Source organism: Dermacentor andersoni, chromosome 3 (genome assembly GCF_023375885.2).
Source record: "Dermacentor andersoni chromosome 3, qqDerAnde1_hic_scaffold, whole genome shotgun sequence".
NCBI lineage: Eukaryota > Metazoa > Arthropoda > Arachnida > Ixodida > Ixodidae > Dermacentor > Dermacentor andersoni.
In genome coordinates, this window is record NC_092816.1 from 202,096,899 (window position 1) to 202,119,592 (window position 22,694).

A 22,694-nucleotide genomic window follows, 5' to 3' on the forward strand; every position below is an offset into this window, starting at 1 on the left:
GATTTCTCGACAAGTGCAGAAGCTGTGCTGGGCTGTCGAAACGTTCTTGGAAGGGACAGCTGAGTGCGAGCATGCAGGATTTCTCTGCCGGACCGAAAACTGCTGAGAAGACTCGTGCAGACCCTCTTCCCGCTTGAATTATAGGTGGAATGAGCCCACGCTCAGTGCGAACGAGGTTGTTGGGAATTGCAAGCGAGCTCCAGGCGTTTGTTGCACCCGTGGTTGGCGGCCGGCGAACGGACGAAAGGCGCCCTGCACCGCTAGCGTCCCGGCCGGCGTCCCGGCCGGCGTCCCGACCCACAACATGATCCGGACCGCCGTGTTTTCTGTGGACCGCCTGCTGAGTGCGAATCGCCTGTGCCTCTGAGTGGGAGGAAAGTGTCGATGCGGCCAACGGAGCAGTTGGATTTTCTGTTTTCGTTCCTCTTCCCTGCGAAACATCTTTTGTAAAATTAACATTCCATATTGAAGCGAACCCCGATGATTGAGCATCGTTCTTTTAGGCCCCTGCGTGTACGGCAACTGCGCCAACCAAAAGAGTTTAATGCATTTCGTCGCATGCGGGGAAGTGACCTCCAGGGTGTTCGTCGTAGATTTTATTTCACGCAACAGATCAGCCATCAGGCCATCACCGTCATACTGTCATCGTCAATATCGTCGTCGTCTTGCTGACGTCGTCACAAACGCAATCGCTCCCATTGCACTAACACATTCATCCATCTGAGGATCACTTTGCAGAACCTGAAAAGATGCTCGATAGTAATGTACCTCGAAAATGCTTCGCATATCGTCGATACCACGTGCGAACTTGAATTTTCATTGTTGAGTACAAGAACATCTGCACAAAATCACGCCAATTTGTTTCTTTCTTCTAAGCCATGTGTATGTAAATTCATATCTGCAATAAAGACTCAGATTTGTGAAGATATATCTGAAATGTACTCTACCTTTGCAGGTAGCCATGGAAGACGAGGATATTGTGATCACCGGTTTATCGGCTCGCTTCCCGCAAGCTGACCACCTGGTCGAGTTCAAGGAGAAGCTGTATGGGAATGTAGACTTCGTCACAGATGACGAGGCTCGTTGGCCTAGGGGTACGTCTGCTTAGTTGCATATGCAGTAACACTATAGCATCATTTGCATACACTCCGCTTTAATGAAATCACAATGGCTAGCTATGTCCGGAATGTGCACATATGCAGGAATTATGCGTTATTCGATCGGAATAATTAAAAAAAATTTCGGTAGACTTCTCTTCCTGAACGCAGTGGACGCGCAAGCATACGGGTGCTGAAGCGCACGTGATGCTATCGGCCCTCCGTGCGCCTTGACGGTCCGCATCACAGATCGTATTCAAGACAGGGCTCGTGCATCCGCGCAACATGCAGCAGCCGCCCTTGTAGAACCCCTCTTTGTAAACACTGACCGCGGACACTCGTTGTCAAAAGGCTGGAGTGAGGAATCGCAGCAGCAGCAGCGAGAGAAGTGACGTTCGTGGTTCTATCGCTTCAACGCAAATTCTGCGGTGAGAACACAGCACGCGGAAAACTACGAGCCGTCGGTGCACTTAGACTGTGTCCCCAAAGCATATCACTTTCGAGATAAAGCGCGCACCACCGTGTGCGGCCCAAGTACAACGCCCCCACTCCATCCCCTCCCCCGGTGGAATGGTGCAATGCGAACGCCGGAATACGGCACGCTCCCTCCCCTTGCGGAAGAGTTATTGAGCCGCCATCGTCGTATACCCGTCGCACGCTTTCACTCGCACACCAGCGTAGGGCGCGCGAAGTCGACGTTACAACGAGACGAACCTATTAAGTATACACCGCAAAGAAAATCAGCAGCAACTGCAAGAGTAGGTCAACCTATCACGCATTCGCCTACCTTCCTCCTCCACTCAAAGTGCCCTACACATTCCTCTAGGTGGTGGTACTTGGCCGCCCACTGAGTGCATTCCTTCGTACTGTCCCCGACGCGCGATTTTCTTCCCCTTTATGGTTTTCTTGCTTCGCGACCGCAGACAAACACCATCGATATGAAGAGCCGGCCAGTTACGCTTACGTGTAACTCATGACTCATGACAGTATTGTCTACGCAACCTTTTCTTACTCATGAAAAATATTAGCATCAGTATAGCGTTTGCAAATTATTGTTGTTGGCAATAAAGGATGCATACAAAGTGTGCCAGATCCCAGTTTAGTGAAGCAAACACAGGGTTACGTACTCCCACAGTACAAAACCTTGTGGATCTATAATTCTGAAAAGAAAATCGACATTATTGCTAACTCAGCCCTAATAATTGAATCTCACCAGCTCACTGCAATATTTGAAACGCGAAATCTGAACAGCACTCTAAAGTTTCAGGTTGCGTGCCAAGCAATCGAGGAAATGCAGGTTTCTTTCATTACCCTTTGTCTGCATACTTCTCATCACTGATGTATGTACGGTAACTTGGCGAGCTTACGTTGCTAGCGTAAAGGAAACATGGTAGCGCTTAGGCTATGGCAGCTAGAAGGAAAAGTTGGAGAATAGGCGGCCGGCGGAGCGTAGCAGCAAATCTTGTCGGTAGCGGCGGCGCTGCTGTTGGTACTTAGATGGGCCTAATCACGCGGCATGCAGGGCGAGCGCGCAGTAAAGGTCGGCGCCCATCGCCGCTCTGCTTAAAATAAAGCAACGTTTGCAGGACATGTACAAATGCAAGCACAACGTGTGAGAGATGTATTGCGATTACCTCCCACTCGGGACACGCAACATACACAATGTAAAGCGGCTACTTTCGGTGTACCACCCAAGACCAGAAGATAGCTATCCCTAGCTGATTTCTTTTTCTTTTTTAAGCCTTGCGTAGTGTATAGAGAGGCCGAAAAGTGTAGAGGTACAAGTAGCCAGTAGTATCAGGATGCTATGAATCTACTTTCACTCTGTCTGGAGACCCACTTTCCCATTTTTTCAATGTTTTTCTTAAAGTTTTTTGCCCACGCATGCACATTTGATTTACACTCATATTTTGCGTAGAGCCATTCACTTCATACTCTCTGCGTCGATGGCCTGGGACCGCGTGCATGATTCAATAAATCATGTTCCTTCCTTAACAATGTTCATCCATTCAAAACGTGGGTGTTACCCCGAACGATGAACGTCTGCTCAAAAGGAAGTTCGCGCAGTACCGACCATCTATCAAAAGCCTTGTCCACCTCTACAGGTCTTGTATATATCAAATAGCACTCGTTGGGGATAGGGTATGTGAGCTCTTTTATTATTCTTGTCTCTACAAAAAGATGCAAACACATAACGTGATAGATTGTAAATTCAGTTGCATAGGTCTGCTGTAAAGCTCAGGAAACACGAGACGTGAAAACACAATAAGAAAACAAAGCACCGGGTCAGAGCCTATTATGTCCCCCAGTGAAGCTGCGAGTAGTGCATTCTTTGTTTTCTATGTTTCCTCGTCTGATTTTCGCCTTTCACCAAAAAAATTTAGCCTTGGGATTGCACAGAAAATTTAAATCTGTTAGTTGCATCAATGTTATTGTTTTCTGGAAGTAACTTTGCCGAAGCTATTCCATATTCGCTTCTTACCGCTTCTGTCTTGAGCGTGCATTGAAGTTGTTCTAAACAAACTGCCTCGACGGAAGACGCCGAAAAACCAAGAGGCTCCGCGTCGCAACAACGAGCTGCTGCGGTTTAAGATGAAAGCAGGCATTTAAGGCAGTCTAACAAGTCGCGCCTGTGCTACCTGTTGATGCCAGGAATTGCTGCTTTGCTGAGCGCCACGTGCTGCCTGCCCACAGCCACCACACCTAGGCCACCCGCTTTGATTTGAACTCGTCATTCCTATTTGCTTTTTATCGTCAGAGCGCGAAGGCGAGAAGGATTGGTATATCATCAACTCTCACTTTGCGGAATGCATTTTGAGGACGTAGTATCAGTAATGCTTCGTCGCTATTCATAAGATAGGCTATTCAATTTGGCGCCGCTTCTCCTTCCCAATGATAAGATCGTCGCCGTGAAATTCCTTTGATTTGTATGTACAAGATTGCGCCGCGGCATTTCGTGTTTGTTCATGCGTTGGCAGTGCGGAACGTCCTGCCGTAAGTGCTTTCGTGAACAGGGTGCTGGCGGCGCTGTAACAGTTTTACGTGAGCCCATGTGCGCGGTCTGAGCGCGACAGTGATACTGCTTAATCTCCACAACTAACAAAGTGCCATTATGGTACGGTTCACCTGCACAAAACACATATGCACCTTTAAATTTCATAACCGCTTCAATTACAGGTCTTCTGGGCTTGCCAGGAAGAACGGGCACAATTCGAGACATTTCGCGGTTCGACGCCCGCTTCTTTGGCGTGAACCACAAACAGGCACACCTGATGGACCCGCAGATGCGGCTGCTGCTAGAGACCTCGTACGAGGCCATCGTGGACGCCGGTTATGACCCGGCGACGCTGCGGGGTCGCAACGTGGGAGTCTTCATTGGCTGTGGCAACTGTGATTCTCACGAAGCGTTCGGCATTAACGCGGATAATATTGATGGCTATGGCTTAGCCGGAAGCAACCGAGCCTTGCTGTCGAACCGCATCTCTTACTCACTGGATTTCAACGGTACGCATGCAAGCAGTTCTACCGAGGCGGGTCTCAGGTTGCCCTGTAGCTGATTGAGCAGGATACACAAGAAAACGTGCTTACGTACAGACTGACGCGCAAAATATTGCAGCAACATTGCATTCAAGATCAAGACATAAGTAGGCTACCTATGTATTTATTTATTTATTTGTTTATTTATTTATTTATTTATTTATTTATTTATTTATTTATTTATTTATTTATTTATTTATTTATTTATTTATTTATTTATTTATTTAATATAGTATATCCAAGGCCTAGTAGGCACAACAGAAAGGAGTGGTGAAAATGTACAATACTTGCACTACAGGGGCGCTGTAACGTGAAGATATTCCGAACTCTTCCATTCCGATTCTGCAGTCAGCCCTCCGCGATTGGTAAAAAGCTTCTTTGAGCCACCCCCACTTCGCCTGTCTATCAGGCGGCGTCACAAAAACCGCGACAGCTCCACATCTGATATGACGTGTACACACTGCTTATGCATGCTTAGACCATGCAAAAGAAAAATATTTATTTCTGACTCCATTCTTTTTCACCATTAGCTCTCTGATATTGGCAAAATGTCCTCGTGCTGCGCCCACTTCGCCTGTCTATCACGCGACGTCACAAAACCGGGAAAACTCACCTTGTGAAAGTGACGTGTACGCGTGAAAGGTAAATTAATATGCCTAACAAAACGGAATTCCTTTCTGAATAGCCAAAGACTGCCCCGTACAAAAACAAATAGAAGGTGGCTAACCACCGATCGCTCAGGCACTGGCTACACGCACCTGCCGGAGAGCACGGATTTATTTGTGTATAATAAACCTTTTTGCGTGGCCGTGTAACGTTATCGAGCCCTTTCGGCATGTTTACGACGTCGCTCTGCCAACTCTCCTTTAATATGGATCAGTTTTCGCGGTATTGTTAACCTTCCGTTGCGCGCCGCCGCGATTTTTGTCCCGCCACCGCAAGCTGGTCGAAAAAGGCTGGGGGAAGCGGACCGATCGCAGACGTCGGCACCACCATTTTTATCTGGTTATCTATTTTCACTACGGTTGCTCGGCCCCATCAATACCCTCTCCACTTGAGCGTGCTCCTCGCCTTTTCTTATCAGCCAATTAGGTAAGAAAAACCGCTCCATGTAGGCAATGTTATTCGTTTTGAAAACAAACAAAAGCGACCTCCTTTAAACGAGGAGAGTGTTTGATTGGGCTGTTGCGACAACGCTCCGGATAATGACCCCATGCTCGCATCGGCGGCTGCTTAAATTTGACGTCAAGAAACTGGAGTAAAAACACATTGGAATAAGTTTATATTATAGCGCCCCTGGACAAGAATAAAAAATTAAGCTATAAGGCACTTTGAATGGTGATTTCGGAGTTGTGTCATAAATTGAGACTGTGGAGGCGGAAAGGCGGTTCCATTCATTGGCGGTTCTTTGAAAAAAGAAGAATGGCACAAATTAGTCCGGCAAGATGGCACTTCAATTCTGTGTTGATGATCGATGCGAGACAATATGTAACTTGGTGCGGTGAAAGGCTTTCTTTAAGAGGAGGGCTAAAGTAATATATTCTATGAAAGAGACAGAGACGAGAGTTTTCGCGGCGAAACTAGAGGTCAGGTAGATCTATACAGACGCTATAAGGATGCTCTATAAGCGCGCTAGCAGGGCGTGAATAATTTCAGAAAATAAAACGGGCGGTGCTGTTCGAAATGCTTTCAAGGCAAATGACACGATTGGCATGAGCAGGGTCCCATATGGCACAAACATATTCCAGTTTTGGACCGACAAGTGTTTTGTATGCAGTTGGCTTTAGTTAGGTGGGTGCTTATCCAAAGTTTTGTCTCAAAAAGCCTAACGTTCGGTTATCATTGTCAGTGACATATTCAACATGCATATTCCATGAAAGGTTGCTGGTAATACACAGGCCAAAATATTTATAGAAGTTAGCAACCGACAGGTCAGAACCATTAATAGAATATGGGATTGTATCACAAGAGGTAGAGCTACAGGAGACGCGCATACTTTTGCATTTATTTTGCGAAGCTGCATTGTTGCACCATTTTGGTTCACTATCCAGATCGGCCTGTAGCATACGGGAATCACTAAGGTTAGTTATTTTGCGATCGATGACACAATCGTCCGCGAACAACCTAATGGCTGAATTAAGGATACAGTCGGGAAGGTCATTAATATAGACGAGAAAAACCAAGCAACCGAGCACCGATCCTTGCGGTGCACCGGATGTTACGGAACAAGGTCCGGACGTAAGTTCGTTAGCGGTTACATACTGGCTCCTGTTAAAGAAGAAATCCTTTAGCCATGGAAATACATTGGGGTTAATATTACAGTCATATAATTTTTAATGTGCCTTGAGCAGCAGACTGAAAGTTAAGCCAATGGCGCTGCTAGTAAACTAGTTCCTTGTCTGGCATCTAAAAAGAGTCTTCAGTGAGAACTGAAGCGGTCTACGACTTTCGAGTGCGTACTATGCTCACGACACACACATCTGTGTTTATAACTGGGATAGGAACTCTAAATGCTAAATCAATAAAGGGCTCATGAGGCGGAAATTGCAGCGTTGACGGCGTGACCACACCATGGTACAAAAGCGCTACGAACCCACGAACTTTGATGGGAGTCGAACGCACAAACTTTGGTGTTAATTACGGCGGTGGTAGTTAGACCACAGTTAATTAAGATAGAGTTCACCAAGGCAGTCAAACACACGACCTTTGGCGGTATTCGAGCTTGTGTTAAGGCGAAGTGAATTCAGGCACAGTTAATTAAAATAGAATTAAGTAAAGCACTTGAAACCACGACCTATGGTAAAAGTCGGACGGCCGACATTTGATGTTAATTATGGTTAAGCTGATTAAGTCACACTGAAATAAGGTAAGACCTTTGTTGGGAGTCGAGCCCACGGCCTTTCGTTGAGGAATAATGTCTACGCATGTAGTGTAGCAGCTCAAAGCATGACAGCCTTTCAGTGCTACTAAATTTATATTGAGGGTAGACATTAGGGGCTCTTGTTTCTACTGGTAATTAACTGAAGCAGCAGATATGAACTGTTCATACATCCAATAGGCAAAATTACGAGATCCGACGTCACCGCTCACGTTGTTTTCTGCTCAACATTTCTAGGCCCAAGCATCACGATTGATACAGCCTGTTCATCGACATTGTCAGCCCTAAACCACGCCGTGCTGGCAATGCGTTCCGGCCAGTGCGAGGCGGCCATTGTAGGCGGAAGTATGGTTTCGCTCACGCCTGCTACAGCGCTAGGCTTCCTCCGTTTCGGCATGCTCTCACCGGACGGGATGTGCAAGTCATTCGACGCTCATGGTACGCTCCCCTTCTTGCTATTTATAAGCGACCGTCATACAATTCCGTGTTGTGACATTCGGCCAAATACTACTGCATTTAATGGGGGTTTTAACGTTCCCCTTGAAATGACAGTGTTTGGCACGCTTGTGATGATGTTATGTAGTGTCTTGTGTGACGGTGGGAGCCACCATCATATTTATATCATAGTCCGACAGGTGAATACCACTGAGTGTTTCAAGCACTCACACTACATTCTCTTATCCGTCACTCATGTAATTAATCAGTGTTACCACAGTTAAAAAATAGTTGGAAACTTTCATTTAAAAATTATGGCATAAATCAGAAGAATATTTGTGCCTGTGATATAAGTAAATTAAACGAAGTTTTTGGAACACGTATCTAGTGTTCATGGTTACTTCCATAATGTGCCGTCTGCTAATCAATAACACACTGAAATGACCTCCTAAAGCATTATGTAATGTATTGGTGTATTACGTGGCATTAAAAAAACACAGATGGGCCTCTTTTGGGTCAGTAGGTTAAAGAAAGAGCGAAGGCTACTGTTTGATATCTAGCTTGGTTACGGATTATATGCATGGGTCGTAGTCACATTAGAATTCATTGTTCCAAAGTAACTATTGAAGCTGTAAGCTCTTGCAGAAGCGTCACTTTTTATTGTGACATTAACAAAGATACCACCTATGGCATTTACACTGCGCGTGTTTAGTGCACTGTTTGTATTTCTCCACGTTGCGTTGACGCTACCCTGCGCGAGCTTAATTCTTGCGTCCAAATAGTTCCCTTGGAAATTCTAATTCGATTTCTCAGTCTATTCGTGTATGCCGTATACATGTTCTCATACCTACGTTGCGTGGCTTTCGCTTTATTTTCTTAAGTCTGTTGTCTGTCTAATTTATTGAATTTAGGATGCCGGAGGTCAGCGGAGGTTTACACTTGACGTTTCTCTCGGTAATTTTAAATCAAAATTATAGAGTTTCATACATCTAAAAAATATTTTGAATAGTTCATATTTATTAGCGGTAGTCACACCTGACAACACGGTGTGCCAATTTTTTTTTTCATTGGACATCGAAAATAATGTCGTATTTTTGTATAATACGAGACTGCAAAGATCATGCGTTACTACTGGATGACACTGCCCTGTAAGAAGCAAGGTGGTCTGTAATATTACATAATAGCGTTACACTCAAAAACACAGTGTCTGGTACGCTTGCGAATATGTAACGTAGTGTCTTTTATCTTGAGTTGGTAATGCGTTTTGCCGATCTATATAATTGTTGTAATCCGCCGCCCGTACGTAAATTGGCGCAATTGTAGTTAGCGATATCGCTGTGAATAATGTCAATGTTCAGGACACTCAGGATAGGCATCTGGTTAGTGCTGTCACTGATTTTCAAGCAACGTGTCTAGTACCAAGAGAAAGTAACGTTGGTTGTTACGTGGTGACCTGTACATCGCGCCTACTAATGCGCACCTGTTTTGCGATACACAAAAGTTTTGGTGGCCTTGCCAGGTGTACCGCTACAAGATATATTTCGCATCACACAAATCCAACAACAACGTCATTTCTAATTGTGTATGCCACGTCCTCACTGACGTAAATGGCTACAAACTTACGGACCATTTTGTTGCTTATCATACCGGCAAATAAATCTGGCGTGCATGCAAGCGCGAAATGATAGTCATGTAGAGGTGACGCTGGCACACGCTCTGATTTAAACACGTTTAAAAAAAAAGCCACGAAGTTGCATGTGTGGGTTTGTGCTGCACAAGGCTCTCGAAATTCATCGTAGTATTTCTCGACGCTCGTTGTGATTAATTGAAATAATGATCCGCCACAAGAATTAGACAGCTGATCACCAAATTGAGATGGATTTGGAAGTTCATGCGCCATTTTGGTCGTTGCTTCGCTTGGCGTTACAGCGTGGCATTACATGAAGACGCGCAAATTCTTTTGTGTTGTTATCTTGTGGACAGCGCTAATGACATTCAGCTTACATTATTTTTCATACCTGGATCCTTCTACATAAACTTCCCATGCGTGTTTTTCTTGAGCTTCAAGCTACAAGAAAGAACGCTGTCTTTGGAGGACGTGAGTAATAATCGAAAATACTTGATATTTACACTTGTATACCGCAATGAACTTTTACACTTATGGATTATTACGCACGTATAGAAACTTAAAAAGGGGACACTTCGAAAAGATGCTACAGTACTTCAAGTGCTATTGTTTGGACCCGTTAACATCAGGTTGTGAACTCAAGAGCCAAGCCCATAACGCAGCATTTATGGAAAACAAATTGATTAAATGCTACTGTGCATAGTTGTAGGGCAGCCCACATTATAATCGAAACCATGTTATCTGGAATTTTTTTTTTACATTTCATTTTCATTTCCTAGCATTCAGCATTATGTTAGAACTAGCCTTCACCTTACAAGGAATAGCCGGATACCGAGCTATTGCCTCCTTAACGAGCTAAGAAATACCAACAAAACAATTTGTTTCGAAGGTTTAGTTGCATACGTTCTTGTGCTTAAAGCGGGAGTGTGTTTCAAGTGTCACCATAGGTGAGCTTATGAAAAAAAGGCGAAAGGGAGATCATGTGGCGTGCACGACTCCAGTTTTATAAATATGTTACCGAGCTTTGTTTTTTCACTCTAGCATACTCGCCTTAACTGCACAAAGTAATGAAGGGGTCTCACGCTGAAATACTTTCTAGCATGACTGAGATAGTCATACTTAAGCGATAATATGGGCGAACTGGATTCGAGTTCCGAACTACTGGAGAAGATATATGCTAATCTCTGCTCATTGAAATTTAATAATTAAATATTGGGCTTTTACGTGCCCTAACCGCGATATGATTCTTGGGCGCGACTTGGTAGGGCACACCGGAAAAAGTTTTCGCACCTGAAGTTTTTTAACGTCTGCCCAATGCACGGTACAGGAACGCTTTTGAATTTCGGCCCCATTCAACTGCTGCCTCTGTGGTCGGGATTTGGTCACATGCCGGTGGGCTTAGCAAGGCCACGCCAATGCCACTGCACCACCACGGCGGGTCGCTGAGATGCGATCAAAGGGTGTAGCGCTTAGGCGCATTTTTGGATGTGCCAACTTCTCTGTTGTGTATGTTTCTGCAATGTTCAGGTATAGAATATATTGCAACACGTGCATGGTCTTGCGTCAGTTTCGCCGGTGGCTGTTTTTTTTTTTTCATCAGTGTTTTATTCCTTTTATCCAGTTATCGCCCAGCGCAGAACGTCTTTCAAGCGAAGCTTTCTTTGCCTCATCTTCGACTTTCACACTGCTGCCGCTGCGTCTCCTGTCTTGCACACGGCGTAGGGGGGGAGGTCATTCAGAGCGTGTGTTTACATTTCAGGAGCGCGGCAGGGAGTTAAGGAGACGTGAGGTACTCGTTAGGACCTTTGCACCACGTCGAATGCGCACAATACCCTTTTTAGCTCTCTGAATGTCCCCACTTTAGCCTCTTGGCAGCTGTGATCCCCGCAAAAACATTGCAGAAATTGGAGCGCTTACCTTTCTGCTAACGTGCAAGTCCAGAGGGAAGCTAGATAGAATGGCAGAGAGCAGTGGGGAAACGAGGCACAAAAGTGAGTAGAACCGACGCGGTCGTGAAACGAGCGAGTACCAGCATCGCGAATCTTCTCTAGCAGTTTCCATGCAAACGAGAGGGGGGAGGGGCTGGGAAAAGGTGACGTGAGAAGGCAAGGAAACGCTACGACTATAGACGCGACTGCGCTTGCGGGCAAACGGTACAAATTTAGGTTTAAGGTGTGGTACGGTACGTTTCTGCTATTTCAGAAAAAGACCTTGCAAATTTTTCAAGCAGGCAACATACGCAGGGCGTGCAGCAGCAGAGCCGCATTAAAGCAAATCGTGGGGTCTAGGCGATACTACGGGAGCAGTCACACGTCAGATCAACACTTTTGTGCCCACCGCGGTAGCTATGTGGCTGTGGCATTGCTCGAGCTTACGGGTTTGATCGCGACCACGGCAACCACACATTGACGGGGAGAAATAAGCGTGCTTGTACATTTAGGTATAGGGACACGTGCACGCGGTATCAAAATTATTCCGGAATCCGCCACTACGGTGTGCCTCATAATCCGATTGCGGTTTGGCCCGTACAGCCCCGAAATTCAATTAAAGTTTAATACTTTTGCCCCGATGTGATGTGCTACGTGAGGCGATGACTTTGCTCGACCCTCTCAGTGGTTGTGAAGTATGGCCCACAATAACGCCTCGAACAAACAGCTCCCCATGCGTGCACTGGAGACAAACCACAGTGGTGCACACCAGGTAACGTTTGCTATCTACTCACCACTCTCGTGTTAGACAAAAAGTTGAAGAAATTAAGCATGCGATGTAAACATCACCGCTGATTATCGTCAATCAACGCGAACAGCAGGGAAACTTTCGCTAACATCGATTGCCACAGTATGTGAAATCCGCATATATTAACGTGTCCGAACTTTGTTCATTGTCGTCACCGATTCTAATGAGACAGCGTTTTGAATACCCAGCTTGCTCGTGCAACGTGAATAGTGGTGTTTGTTCTGGCACATATGCAAGCATGACCGATTACCCGGGATGGAGAGCGATAGATGTAAAATAGCGAGCCAACTTATTCCGTGAGTTGGATTTCTACCACCAAGGACTGTGTTCCCCGCCATCATCCAGCTTTAAAGGGAAGCTGAAGAGTCTGTCGAATTCAATAAGACGCTCATATACGGATGCGGGAACCTTATAAACCATGAAGGTAAAATTTTGGGGGGGACTTTTCACTTAGGAGCGACGCAATCGTCGGTTAAAATTGCGCTGTAGCTCCGCCCCCCGGCTGCTGCTGACGCTGACGGTGCGAGCGGAGACCGGAAACGGCGGCGTAGTGACGTCAACACTGGTGTTCCGCTCCTTCGCAGCCTCCGTGACCGTGCCTGACCGGGCTTATTTCTGCGTGCGTGCCATCCTAATCTGCTTCGCTCGACCCTACATTCCTTTATTTGTGTGTATATAGGAGTGGTAGTTGACGTGCGCAGCATCAATTGAACTTCTAGGCCGATCATGCCGGCGTTCTGTGCAGCCTACGCTTGCACGAACACCAGCGGCCGCGACGATGTTCCGATGTTCCATTAGTCCCTGCAAGACAAGAAGCTTTCAGCTAAGTGGGAGGCTGCTGTGAAGCGAAACAACTTCAAGCGCTCAAGACCAAGTGTTGTGCTCTAACCACTTCCGTGACGATTACTACCGGAGTTTATCAATGCGTGCTTTGGGTTCTCCGAAAAAAAAGATAGCACGCTGAACGGAAAGCGCATGTTTATCGCCCACCCTTGACGCAGGTTTCATCGCCAAGCGCCGCGAATTTTCTATGCGCACGTGTGTCGTAAAACAGCCTGCATGCAGCTACCATACCGCAGTGCAAGCGTAAAGTTTGCATGTGTTGGAAAGCCTGCTCACGCCAAGACGCTGCACTCCCCCTTCTCTCGCACACATAAGAAACCGACCATCTGACGCAGCCGACGGAATTCGCCGGTTACGAGTAGCGTGCAGATGGCGCGCTGATGAAGGTTCTATACTACACGTGCTACAACAGCCGGTAAACTTTTCCCGCGTTTAAACCGTCTGTGTAGATTGCCGACAGCTTCGGGGCAGCGCACAAATGCTGAAGATCGCATCACCGCTTACGTTCTACGAGGAGGCATGCAGGAACATAACACTACATTTGTTTGCCTGGAAACGTACTCACTGGAACGCTGAATGCAACTTAGCAAAAAACATACTCGCCAAAGAACATTTCCAACACAAGGAGATGCTAACACTTCGCGTTCGTTCGCGTGGAAAGCAGTGCTTGCACCAGCATTTTTTGCTTCTTGGAGAGGCCGGCTCTTCGCAATCGGCTCGTACATGTAGTATGTACAAGTATATACGTACGTGTAGTATGTACAAGTATAAACCCCTTACAAGTGATCTTGCACGCGACAGCGACAGCGCTACAAGCGAGGCGATGGCTGTCGCGTTCACCCGTCGTCTGCAAGCCGAACTCCACACGAGCGACGGCTTTGAGCGACGACTTCCCGGAATGAGGGCAGCAATATACGCGCCGAAACTAGCGTGACGCATGCTTTATCAATTTAAGTTGATGTATTTTACTGAAGAAGGAGCATAAAATATTTCTGAAGGTCTTGCACTAGGTTCTTATTCTTGCACGTGTAAAATTCAATAGTTTTCTCGTTCCCTGCGACAAACAGCAGTATTTGAGTTATGTACAGCCAGTTTCGGCTTCGCACAATTGGCTAGTCGCTCATAGCATTTCCGGGCGACGAGCGACGAGTTCTAGATTTCTAGTAACGAGCGATCGAGTGACAACACCGAGCGATTTGTTCAAGCGACGGCCCGTTTTGTCGCTCCAAGCCGTCGCCCGTCACGGTCGTGTGCAATATCGCTCTCGTAGAGTTTGGACTTAACGCCGAACTCCTCAGGGAAACGCAAGCTCTCGAAAATTTCCATGACCGTCTCAGCAAAACACCACCAAACTACTTTGCACCGTGCTTCGTGTGTAGCGGCAGCAGTCGGTCCGGAGGAACACCATTGTTGACGTCACGAGGGGCCCGACCAATCACAGGCGGAAACGAGGCGCGCGAGCTCGGCGTGTCTGCTGCTGCACTTTTCGTCGAAATAAAATATGTTTGCGCTTTCTTTCACTCAATTTCGACGCGATATTCGAATTCAGAGGGTTGAAAACCACGTCGTACTGCTCTTCACTCATTTTTTCTGGAAAACCTTTCAGCTTCTCTTTAAGCGTAGCGTGTTTCTTAATCCCCTGTGTTAGCAGTGGCTGTGTATTCACTATCTCTACAACATGATAGTATTTCATGTAGCTCCGGATATAAAACAATGCACTAAGAAAGAAAAATTACATTTATGCGCTTACAACGGAAAGAGAGAATTCAAATTTAGAAATTTGGGCCAAATGCCCCGCCTGTTGCAAGTATATGTCGCTTTGAAGAGAAGCATTGTGAAGAAAACTAATATTTGTACATTAACTAATGCAATGCAATTATCAGCGTACACTCTAACCGAGGGAGGCTTGCTAAGTGTACGGATAAGTTAATGCGATAGTCATTGTTGCGCAACTTTCTGAGTTATTTGTGCATGAATGTAATCCCTTTTACGCAGCTCTTGGATAAAAATGAGATCTTTAATAATTTTTTGGGTGCTGGACTGAATCTAGCCCACGCCGCACGTGTTGCTAAAGCACATCAGCCTGACGCTTTAGAGCTGGGCTTGGGGTACTCGTGGGCAGAGAGGGAACAATTCTCAGCGTTTTCACACACAGGCGCGCCGTGCATCTCGGAAGCCATGAGCGGAATTCGCAACAGTGCCGCTAGGTGGCGCAGCAGGTCCTCAAGGGTCTGGTAGACGCTATGCAGCAGGCGATAAAACAGACGCTGCAAAAAAAATGTTTGATTGGAACGAGGAACAAGCACATGTAGTAGTGGAACAAGGAAATAAAGCAAGCTATGAATGAACGTAAGCAGGCTTCTAAGGATCATCGAGAAGCCGAAAATTTTATATAACGCCAAGAAGAGGTGCTGCTTATTTTAAGAAATACCGAGAACGGAAAAGGGTTGGTAGTGAGCTCGTGCAACAGAAAATTAAATGCACAAGTGAACGCTGGCTGAACAACACATGCGAAAGAAGCAAAGGCACCCTCAAATGAGTCGGGAATATTCTAAGAGCACTCGCAGCTGCAACTAAAGATCGCAAACAGCTATAATGAATCAAGAAGATAACATCTTCGAAGGAGACGATGTGTTGAGCTAGATGAGGGATGTTATTAAGTATAAGTGCGGCAAGTAGAAGGTATAAAGTATTAGGTATAAGTGGTTCAGACCCAAACACATCCAGCGATAACAAAGAAGCATGAGACATCAAAATTTAGCATAGAATGCTTTTAGAGGGAAAAAATCAGAAGAAAATACACCTTATAACACAGCCCTGGGACCTCATGAAATGCAATACAGCTCGGTCAAAGAGCGATTCATTAACAGCAAGAAAATCCCGGTTGGATCGCGTGAAAGACAGATGAACTTTATCTAAAAAGACAAATGTGATAACGATAAGAAGAGCCCGTACGGGCGGGTTACGGTAACGTCGGTAACATATAGAAAGGCAATGCAAGCCATAACATTAGAACTCTCGAAGTGGATGAAGGAAAATGATGTGCTAGACGAACAACAGAATTGGTTCAGAATAGGGAGACGCGTGGAGGATATGTTTCCAGTAATCGCATAGAGATATCATGCACTTAGAATATACCTATATGGATAGCATTTCTAGTTATTAAGGGAGCCTAATAAAACGCCTGTTTCGAGTATTTTGGTAGCGCCGCCTGTCACACAAGGTGGCGCTTGAAAGTGAACGAGAAAAATCTACTGAGGAGCGTGTGTGCCACGCAGGATGTGATGCATGAGCAGGAGAAAGAGAACAGCCGAGGATGAGTTGACGCATTGCGTCTGCGTCTCAAGGCTTGTCCGTCCCGACGACGAAGCCTAGTGTTTCTTTCGAACAGGTTCTCGCCTTTACATTTGGCGCCAAAACCTGGCCACGATCCAGGGAGCTTTCGAGCCTACGACAACGTTGACAGGTAATTGTTAAGGGGTATTCACAAGCACAAAGACATAGATGATTTCGCGGAACTACTTAAGGAGATAGACAACCGAGTATAAACTGTATGAAAAGGCTGAAAAGGCAATGGTGTGGTGGAAAGTCCCCAATGACTGAAGCAAGAATGTCCCTTTTCTCCATTGTTCACGCTTTATGTTCAGGGCATAGAAAGACAACTAGAAAACAGATAATTAAGACTTTATTTATCCTAGACGCGCAATGGACAAAGGGTGCAACAAAAGTTCCCAGGAGTGATGTATGAGGACGACATCTTGCTATTAGCGGAGAATTCAAGAGATTTACAGATATTTGAGAATATGTGTGCTAATGCAGCGAAAAATTTATGTGTTAGGTTAGCACAGAGAAAATGGCAATTACGATCGTTAATGAAAAAAAAAAAAACGAGTAATTCATCATCATCATTATCACCCTATATTTATGTCCACTGGGGGACCAAGGCCTCCCCCAGTGATCTCCATTGAGTCCTGTTCTTCACAAATTGATTCCAACTTACGCTAGATAATTTCCTAATTTCATCACCACACCTAGATTTCTGCCGACCTTGACCGCGCTTCCCTTCACTTGGCACACATTCTGTAAACCTAAAGGTCCACCGGTTATCCATCCTTGCATTACATGGCCAGCACACTTCCTTTCTGTTCTATTAATGTCACGAGGTCTGCGACTCGATCGAACGGCAGATGCGTAACGGCAAGTCCTGGGGCATGCTAAAACGTCTCCTCGACGAGGGCAGCACCAGATCCAGTCAGAGACCCACGCTCGCCAGAGGTCTGAACGAAGCTACCACATCCTGTTCCGGGGACGAGCTGGTTGCCAAGCTCATGGAGAAGTACCTTTCCATAAAGCACGGAGACGAGGAAGACTGGTTTCCCGACTACCTCGGCCCAGCCCGTCCAGAATTGGACGAAGACTTCACCGTGGGGGAAATTAGACAAGCCATTTTCGCGCTCAAGGGGAAGTGTGCGCCAGGTGCCGACAGAATCACTAACAAGATGCTGCGGAACCCTGACGACGGTTCGATCGGATACCTCACCGAGAAGATCAACGAGACGTGGAAAAACGGCAGCGTCCTAGAGCAATGGAAGACCGCCAATGTCGTGCTGATCCTCAAACCCGGCAAGGCTACGAACGTGGACAACCTCCGACCCATCTCTCCCACCTCCTGCGTCGGGAAAGTGGCGGAGCAGGTCATCCCCAATAGACTAAACAGATATCTCGAAGAGAACAACATCTCTACTCACAACGTCATTGGCTTCCGTGCCAGCCTCTCGTCGCAGGACGCCATGAAGATGATCAAACATCAAATCATCGACGGCAGTACCAGAGACAACAGGGCCCTTCTCGCACTCGACCTCGAGAAAGCGTTTGACAGCGTTCTCCACGAATACATTCTGGCCTCCGTCGCAGACCTCGAGCTGGGCCCCAGACTATATAACTACGTCCGCTCGTTCCTGACGGGGACGAAAGTGAAGCTGCGGATCGGTGACTTTGTCTCCGAAGAGGTGCTCCTGGGCCCGCGGGGCACGCTGCAATGCTCGGTCATTTCGTCTGCTCTCTTCAACATCTCCATGATCGGCCTTTCGAGGAATCGGGCCCAAGTTGAAGGTATCAAACACACCATCTACGCAGACGACATCACGATCTGGTGCACCGGCGGTAGCGAAGGGCAAGTGGAAAGCGCCATGCAAGAGGCGGTAGACGTCACCGAGCCGTACCTGCTACCCACCGGACTAAGATGCTCCCCAACCAAATCTGAGCTTCTGCTTTATAGAAAGGAAAAAGGCCGCAGACCCAAGGGCTGGAAACTGGTCTCGTAAAGTGACATTCACCTGTTGTCCGTCCGTCTCGTAAGACAATCTCTTTTAAGATAGTGCCCGCACCAGCGTGCGAATTCACCTTCGTGCTCCCTCTCGCTTTAACGCGAGCTACGCGGCGAGAAGACGAAGCACACGTAGCTGTCAGCACTCACCGCATTCAGCCCCCATTGCAGATCGCTTTCAAGATTGGGGCCCATGCGTCTCTCTCCTACGCGAACTCAGCGGCGAAAACACAGCGCACACGAGGCTGTCAGCAGTCAGCGCTCTCGTTCACCATCGTACATCACTTTCAAGATACGGCCCCTGTGGCCCCATTAGACGCTGCCGCTGCCGGAGTCCGGTTAGTAGCAGTTCCCATACGGTTCGACGCCCATGAAAAAGTGGTTACAGAGCGACAACAGCTTATAATGATCGGAACGTCATCAGCGAACCTGGCACCACCACCTGCAGTAGTTTTCTTGCGTCATCAATTCACCTTGCGCCGCCGTCGGCGTCAGTTCGTTTCGCCGCAGCGCTGTCGCTTGTGCTGGTCGGATCAAGTTTCGTGGCATGGATAATGACACCGGGCTGCGTGGAGATGAGCAAGTGGCACAATGCTTACGCATACTTAAAAAACTCTCGGAGGACTTCCTCCTTATATTTTTACTCAGTGCTTTTACTCAGTGCAGCAGACACCTGGTCTTTTTGTTTTTTGCTGCATTGTTTAGGCTCGCGAAGCAATGGTTGTCAAGTCTGGGAGCATGCTGAAGCTTCCTCATAGTTGATTATTGCGTTCCATCCGCGTTTCTGTGCAAGCGAAGTGGACTAGTGCGAGTTCAACTGGAGCTCGAGCCTCCAGATGCTTCTTTCTTTAGTTTCTGTACAGTGACGCACAGTAATGTGGAATGTTGCACAACATTGTACTGTAATGAATAAGGGCAGTTTGACTGGCGGTGTCCAGAATGTAATAGATGAGACAGCTAGTCAAGTTTTAGTTGAAGGTCGGTCTCAATTCGACGGCGTGTATGTGAGTTAAAGCACCACACGACGCTAAAGATTACTCGCAATAATTTGTACCTACGCGTTCGAAACACTGATGGGTAAAAGCAACTCACGGTGGAAAAAATAAAGTTGCATTTGATATTATTCGAACAATATTCCCAAATTGACACACACTCACGGCCATCTAGCGTTGTCTGAGAAATCATTAAAACAGCCGAGACCTCGGATCGGCGAGTTAGACAACCCGAGAAAAAGTTATGCGCCTTTAATGCTGGGCTCATGTAAAAATGTTGCCCCCGAGTCGACCAAACTGGAAGTTTTTCGGCGTTTTAGTGAAGTGTTAGGAGCACTGGAGGCTAGCATCGACGATACCGGCTGCCGAAGTTTTATTGCGCGCAGACTCTCTGGTCTCCCAAGAATGGTCATATCTGACAAATAGTTAAAGTTCAGTAATTTCAGACGGTGCTGAAAATTTCTAGTAGAAGAAATCCAGCGTAAATGTTTACCAGTGCGTGGAAAATCTTTCGATCAAATTTCTATGGGCGTGGCTACAAGAAAGTTATACTAATCAAACGGTGGTGACATTGCCCAAATAATAAATTTATTTTCCTAATTTCACAAAGAAAAATTATTACGAACCCTAAGGTGAGATGTCCTTTTTGGATGACTGGAAATTCTAAATATTTTAAGGCAGTTTTCCTAGCCTCTAAAGCCGCTCGAGTTCGCTCTTCTCCTTGAGCGGCCATTTTTCCTAGAAAGTATGCCTTCCAACTACTCTGCCCTTAAACTGGCTCTCTCAACTACTACACGCAGAGACAAAGCAACAGCGCGCGCATTAGATCCCATAGATGAGATGAATATTTACAATTAGTATTAGGGTTAAAATTATATTCGAGTGCTGATTGCCGTGCTATCGTTTGCTAACGAAGCTTTCCCTCAAGTCTAAATATTTTAAGGCAGTTTGTCGTGTGCGTATCATGGCTACGCACGCTTATATCGCATTCCGTTTCTCTACCACGGGTGCGCTTTAAAACCACGGCGCTGCAGTTTTTGCTTTTCTCTTCTTTCTTCTTCTCCGCCCTTAAACTGGCTCTCTTAACTGTACTACACGCAGAGACAAAGAAACAGCGCGCGAATGCGATCCCAAAGATGAGATGAATATATATATATATATATATATATATATATATATATAGAAAACTATCAGTCATAGCTCTCGTAGTATAGCCCTCTGGGCCGTTTCCTTTTTTTTTTCGAAAGTAGTCCTATTAGGGTTATTATAATTACACGAAGGTACTTCGCCCTCATCAGCAGCAGTCCTTGGTATAGTTATTCTGGCGGCTAGCTTCCCACGCTATGCGTGCCGCCATCGCACCTGGTTAAGCTTTTCCTAGACGCTAGAGCTATGCGTTGTCCGCGCAACCTTGAGCGATCGGAAAGCACGTTTCCCCCTCTTGGCCGGCGGAGAAGGGATGCTTCGTTCCGGCCGCGAAGCTCTCCACATCTCTGTAAGGTGCCTTGTGGATGTCTCGCGCTGAAGATGCCCTCTCGGTGAGCGCATATTTCACCCCTCATCTTTTAAGAGGTTCAATACATACGAGCATTTGTCTAGCAAACCAGATTTTTTTCAAGGGAATTTTCCACGTCTCAGTAATTTCTCTCGTCGTATTCGAGTGCTGATTGACGTGTTATAGTTTGTTAACGAAGCTTTCCCTCAAGTCTAAATATTTTAAGGCAGTTTTCCTAGCCTCTAAAGCCGCTCGAGTTCGCTCTTCTCCTTGAGCGGCCATTTTTCCTAGAAAGTATGCCTTCCAACTACTCTGCCCTTAAACTGGCTCTCTCAACTACTACACGCAGAGACAAAGCAACAGCGCGCGCATTAGATCCCATAGATGAGATGAATATTTACAATTAGTATTAGGGTTAAAATTATATTCGAGTGCTGATTGCCGTGCTATCGTTTGCTAACGAAGCTTTCCCTCAAGTCTAAATATTTTAAGGCAGTTTGTCGTGTGCGTATCATGGCTACGCACGCTTATATCGCATTCCGTTTCTCTACCACGGGTGCGCTTTAAAACCACGGCGCTGCAGTTTTTGCTTTTCTCTTCTTTCTTCTTCTCCGCCCTTAAACTGGCTCTCTTAACTGTACTACACGCAGAGACAAAGAAACAGCGCGCGAATGCGATCCCATAGATGAGATGAATATATATATATATATATATATATATAGAAAACTATCAGTCATAGCTCTCGTAGTATAGCCCTCTGGGCCGTTTCCTTTTTTTTTTCGAAAGTAGTCCTATTAGGGTTATTATAATTACACGAAGGTACTTCGCCCTCATCAGCAGCAGTCCTTGGTATAGTTATTCTGGCGGCTAGCTTCCCACGCTATGCGTGCCGCCATCGCACCTGGTTAAGCTTTTCCTAGACGCTAGAGCTATGCGTTGTCCGCGCAACCTTGAGCGATCGGAAAGCACGTTTCCCCCTCTTGGCCGGCGGAGAAGGGATGCTTCGTTCCGGCCGCGAAGCTCTCCATATCTCTGTAAGGTGCCTTGTGGATGTCTCGCGCTGAAGATGCCCTCTCGGTGAGCGCATATTTCACCCCTCATCTTTTAAGAGGTTCAATACATACGAGCATTTGTCTAGCAAACCAGATTTTTTTCAAGGGAATTTTCCACGTCTCAGTAATTTCTCTCGTCGTATTCGAGTGCTGATTGCCGTGTTATAGTTTGTTAACGAAGCTTTCCCTCAAGTCTAAATATTTTAAGGCAGTTTTCCTAGCCTCTAAAGCCGCTCGAGTTCGCTCTTCTCCTTGAGCGGCCATTTTTCCTAGAAAGTATGCCTTCCAACTACTCTGCCCTTAAACTGGCTCTCTCAACTACTACACGCAGAGACAAAGCAACAGCGCGCGCATTAGATCCCATAGATGAGATGAATATTTACAATTAGTATTAGGGTTAAAATTATATTCGAGTGCTGATTGCCGTGCTATCGTTTGCTAACGAAGCTTTCCCTCAAGTCTAAATATTTTAAGGCAGTTTGTCGTGTGCGTATCATGGCTACGCACGCTTATATCGCATTCCGTTTCTCTACCACGGGTGCGCTTTAAAACCACGGCCCTGCAGTTTTTGCTTTTCTCTTCTTTCTTCTTCTCCGCCCTTAAACTGGCTCTCTTAACTGTACTACACGCAGAGACAAAGAAACAGCGCGCGAATGCGATCCCATAGATGAGATGA

At 46.3% G+C, this 22,694-nt stretch overlaps 1 protein-coding gene across 1 annotated transcript in view; it reads left to right on the plus strand.

Moving 5' to 3' along the window:
* Positions 1-961: 961 nt before the first annotated feature.
* LOC126524359 (fatty acid synthase-like) overlaps positions 962-22,694 on the plus strand; it is a 200,540-nt gene continuing 178,807 nt past the window's right edge. Inside the window, exons 1-3 of the mRNA XM_055067264.2 lie at positions 962-1,094; positions 4,275-4,601; positions 7,750-7,950. Of these exons, the coding sequence (XP_054923239.2) occupies positions 962-1,094; positions 4,275-4,601; positions 7,750-7,950 (661 nt within the window). The remainder of the gene's footprint in view (positions 1,095-4,274; positions 4,602-7,749; positions 7,951-22,694) is intronic.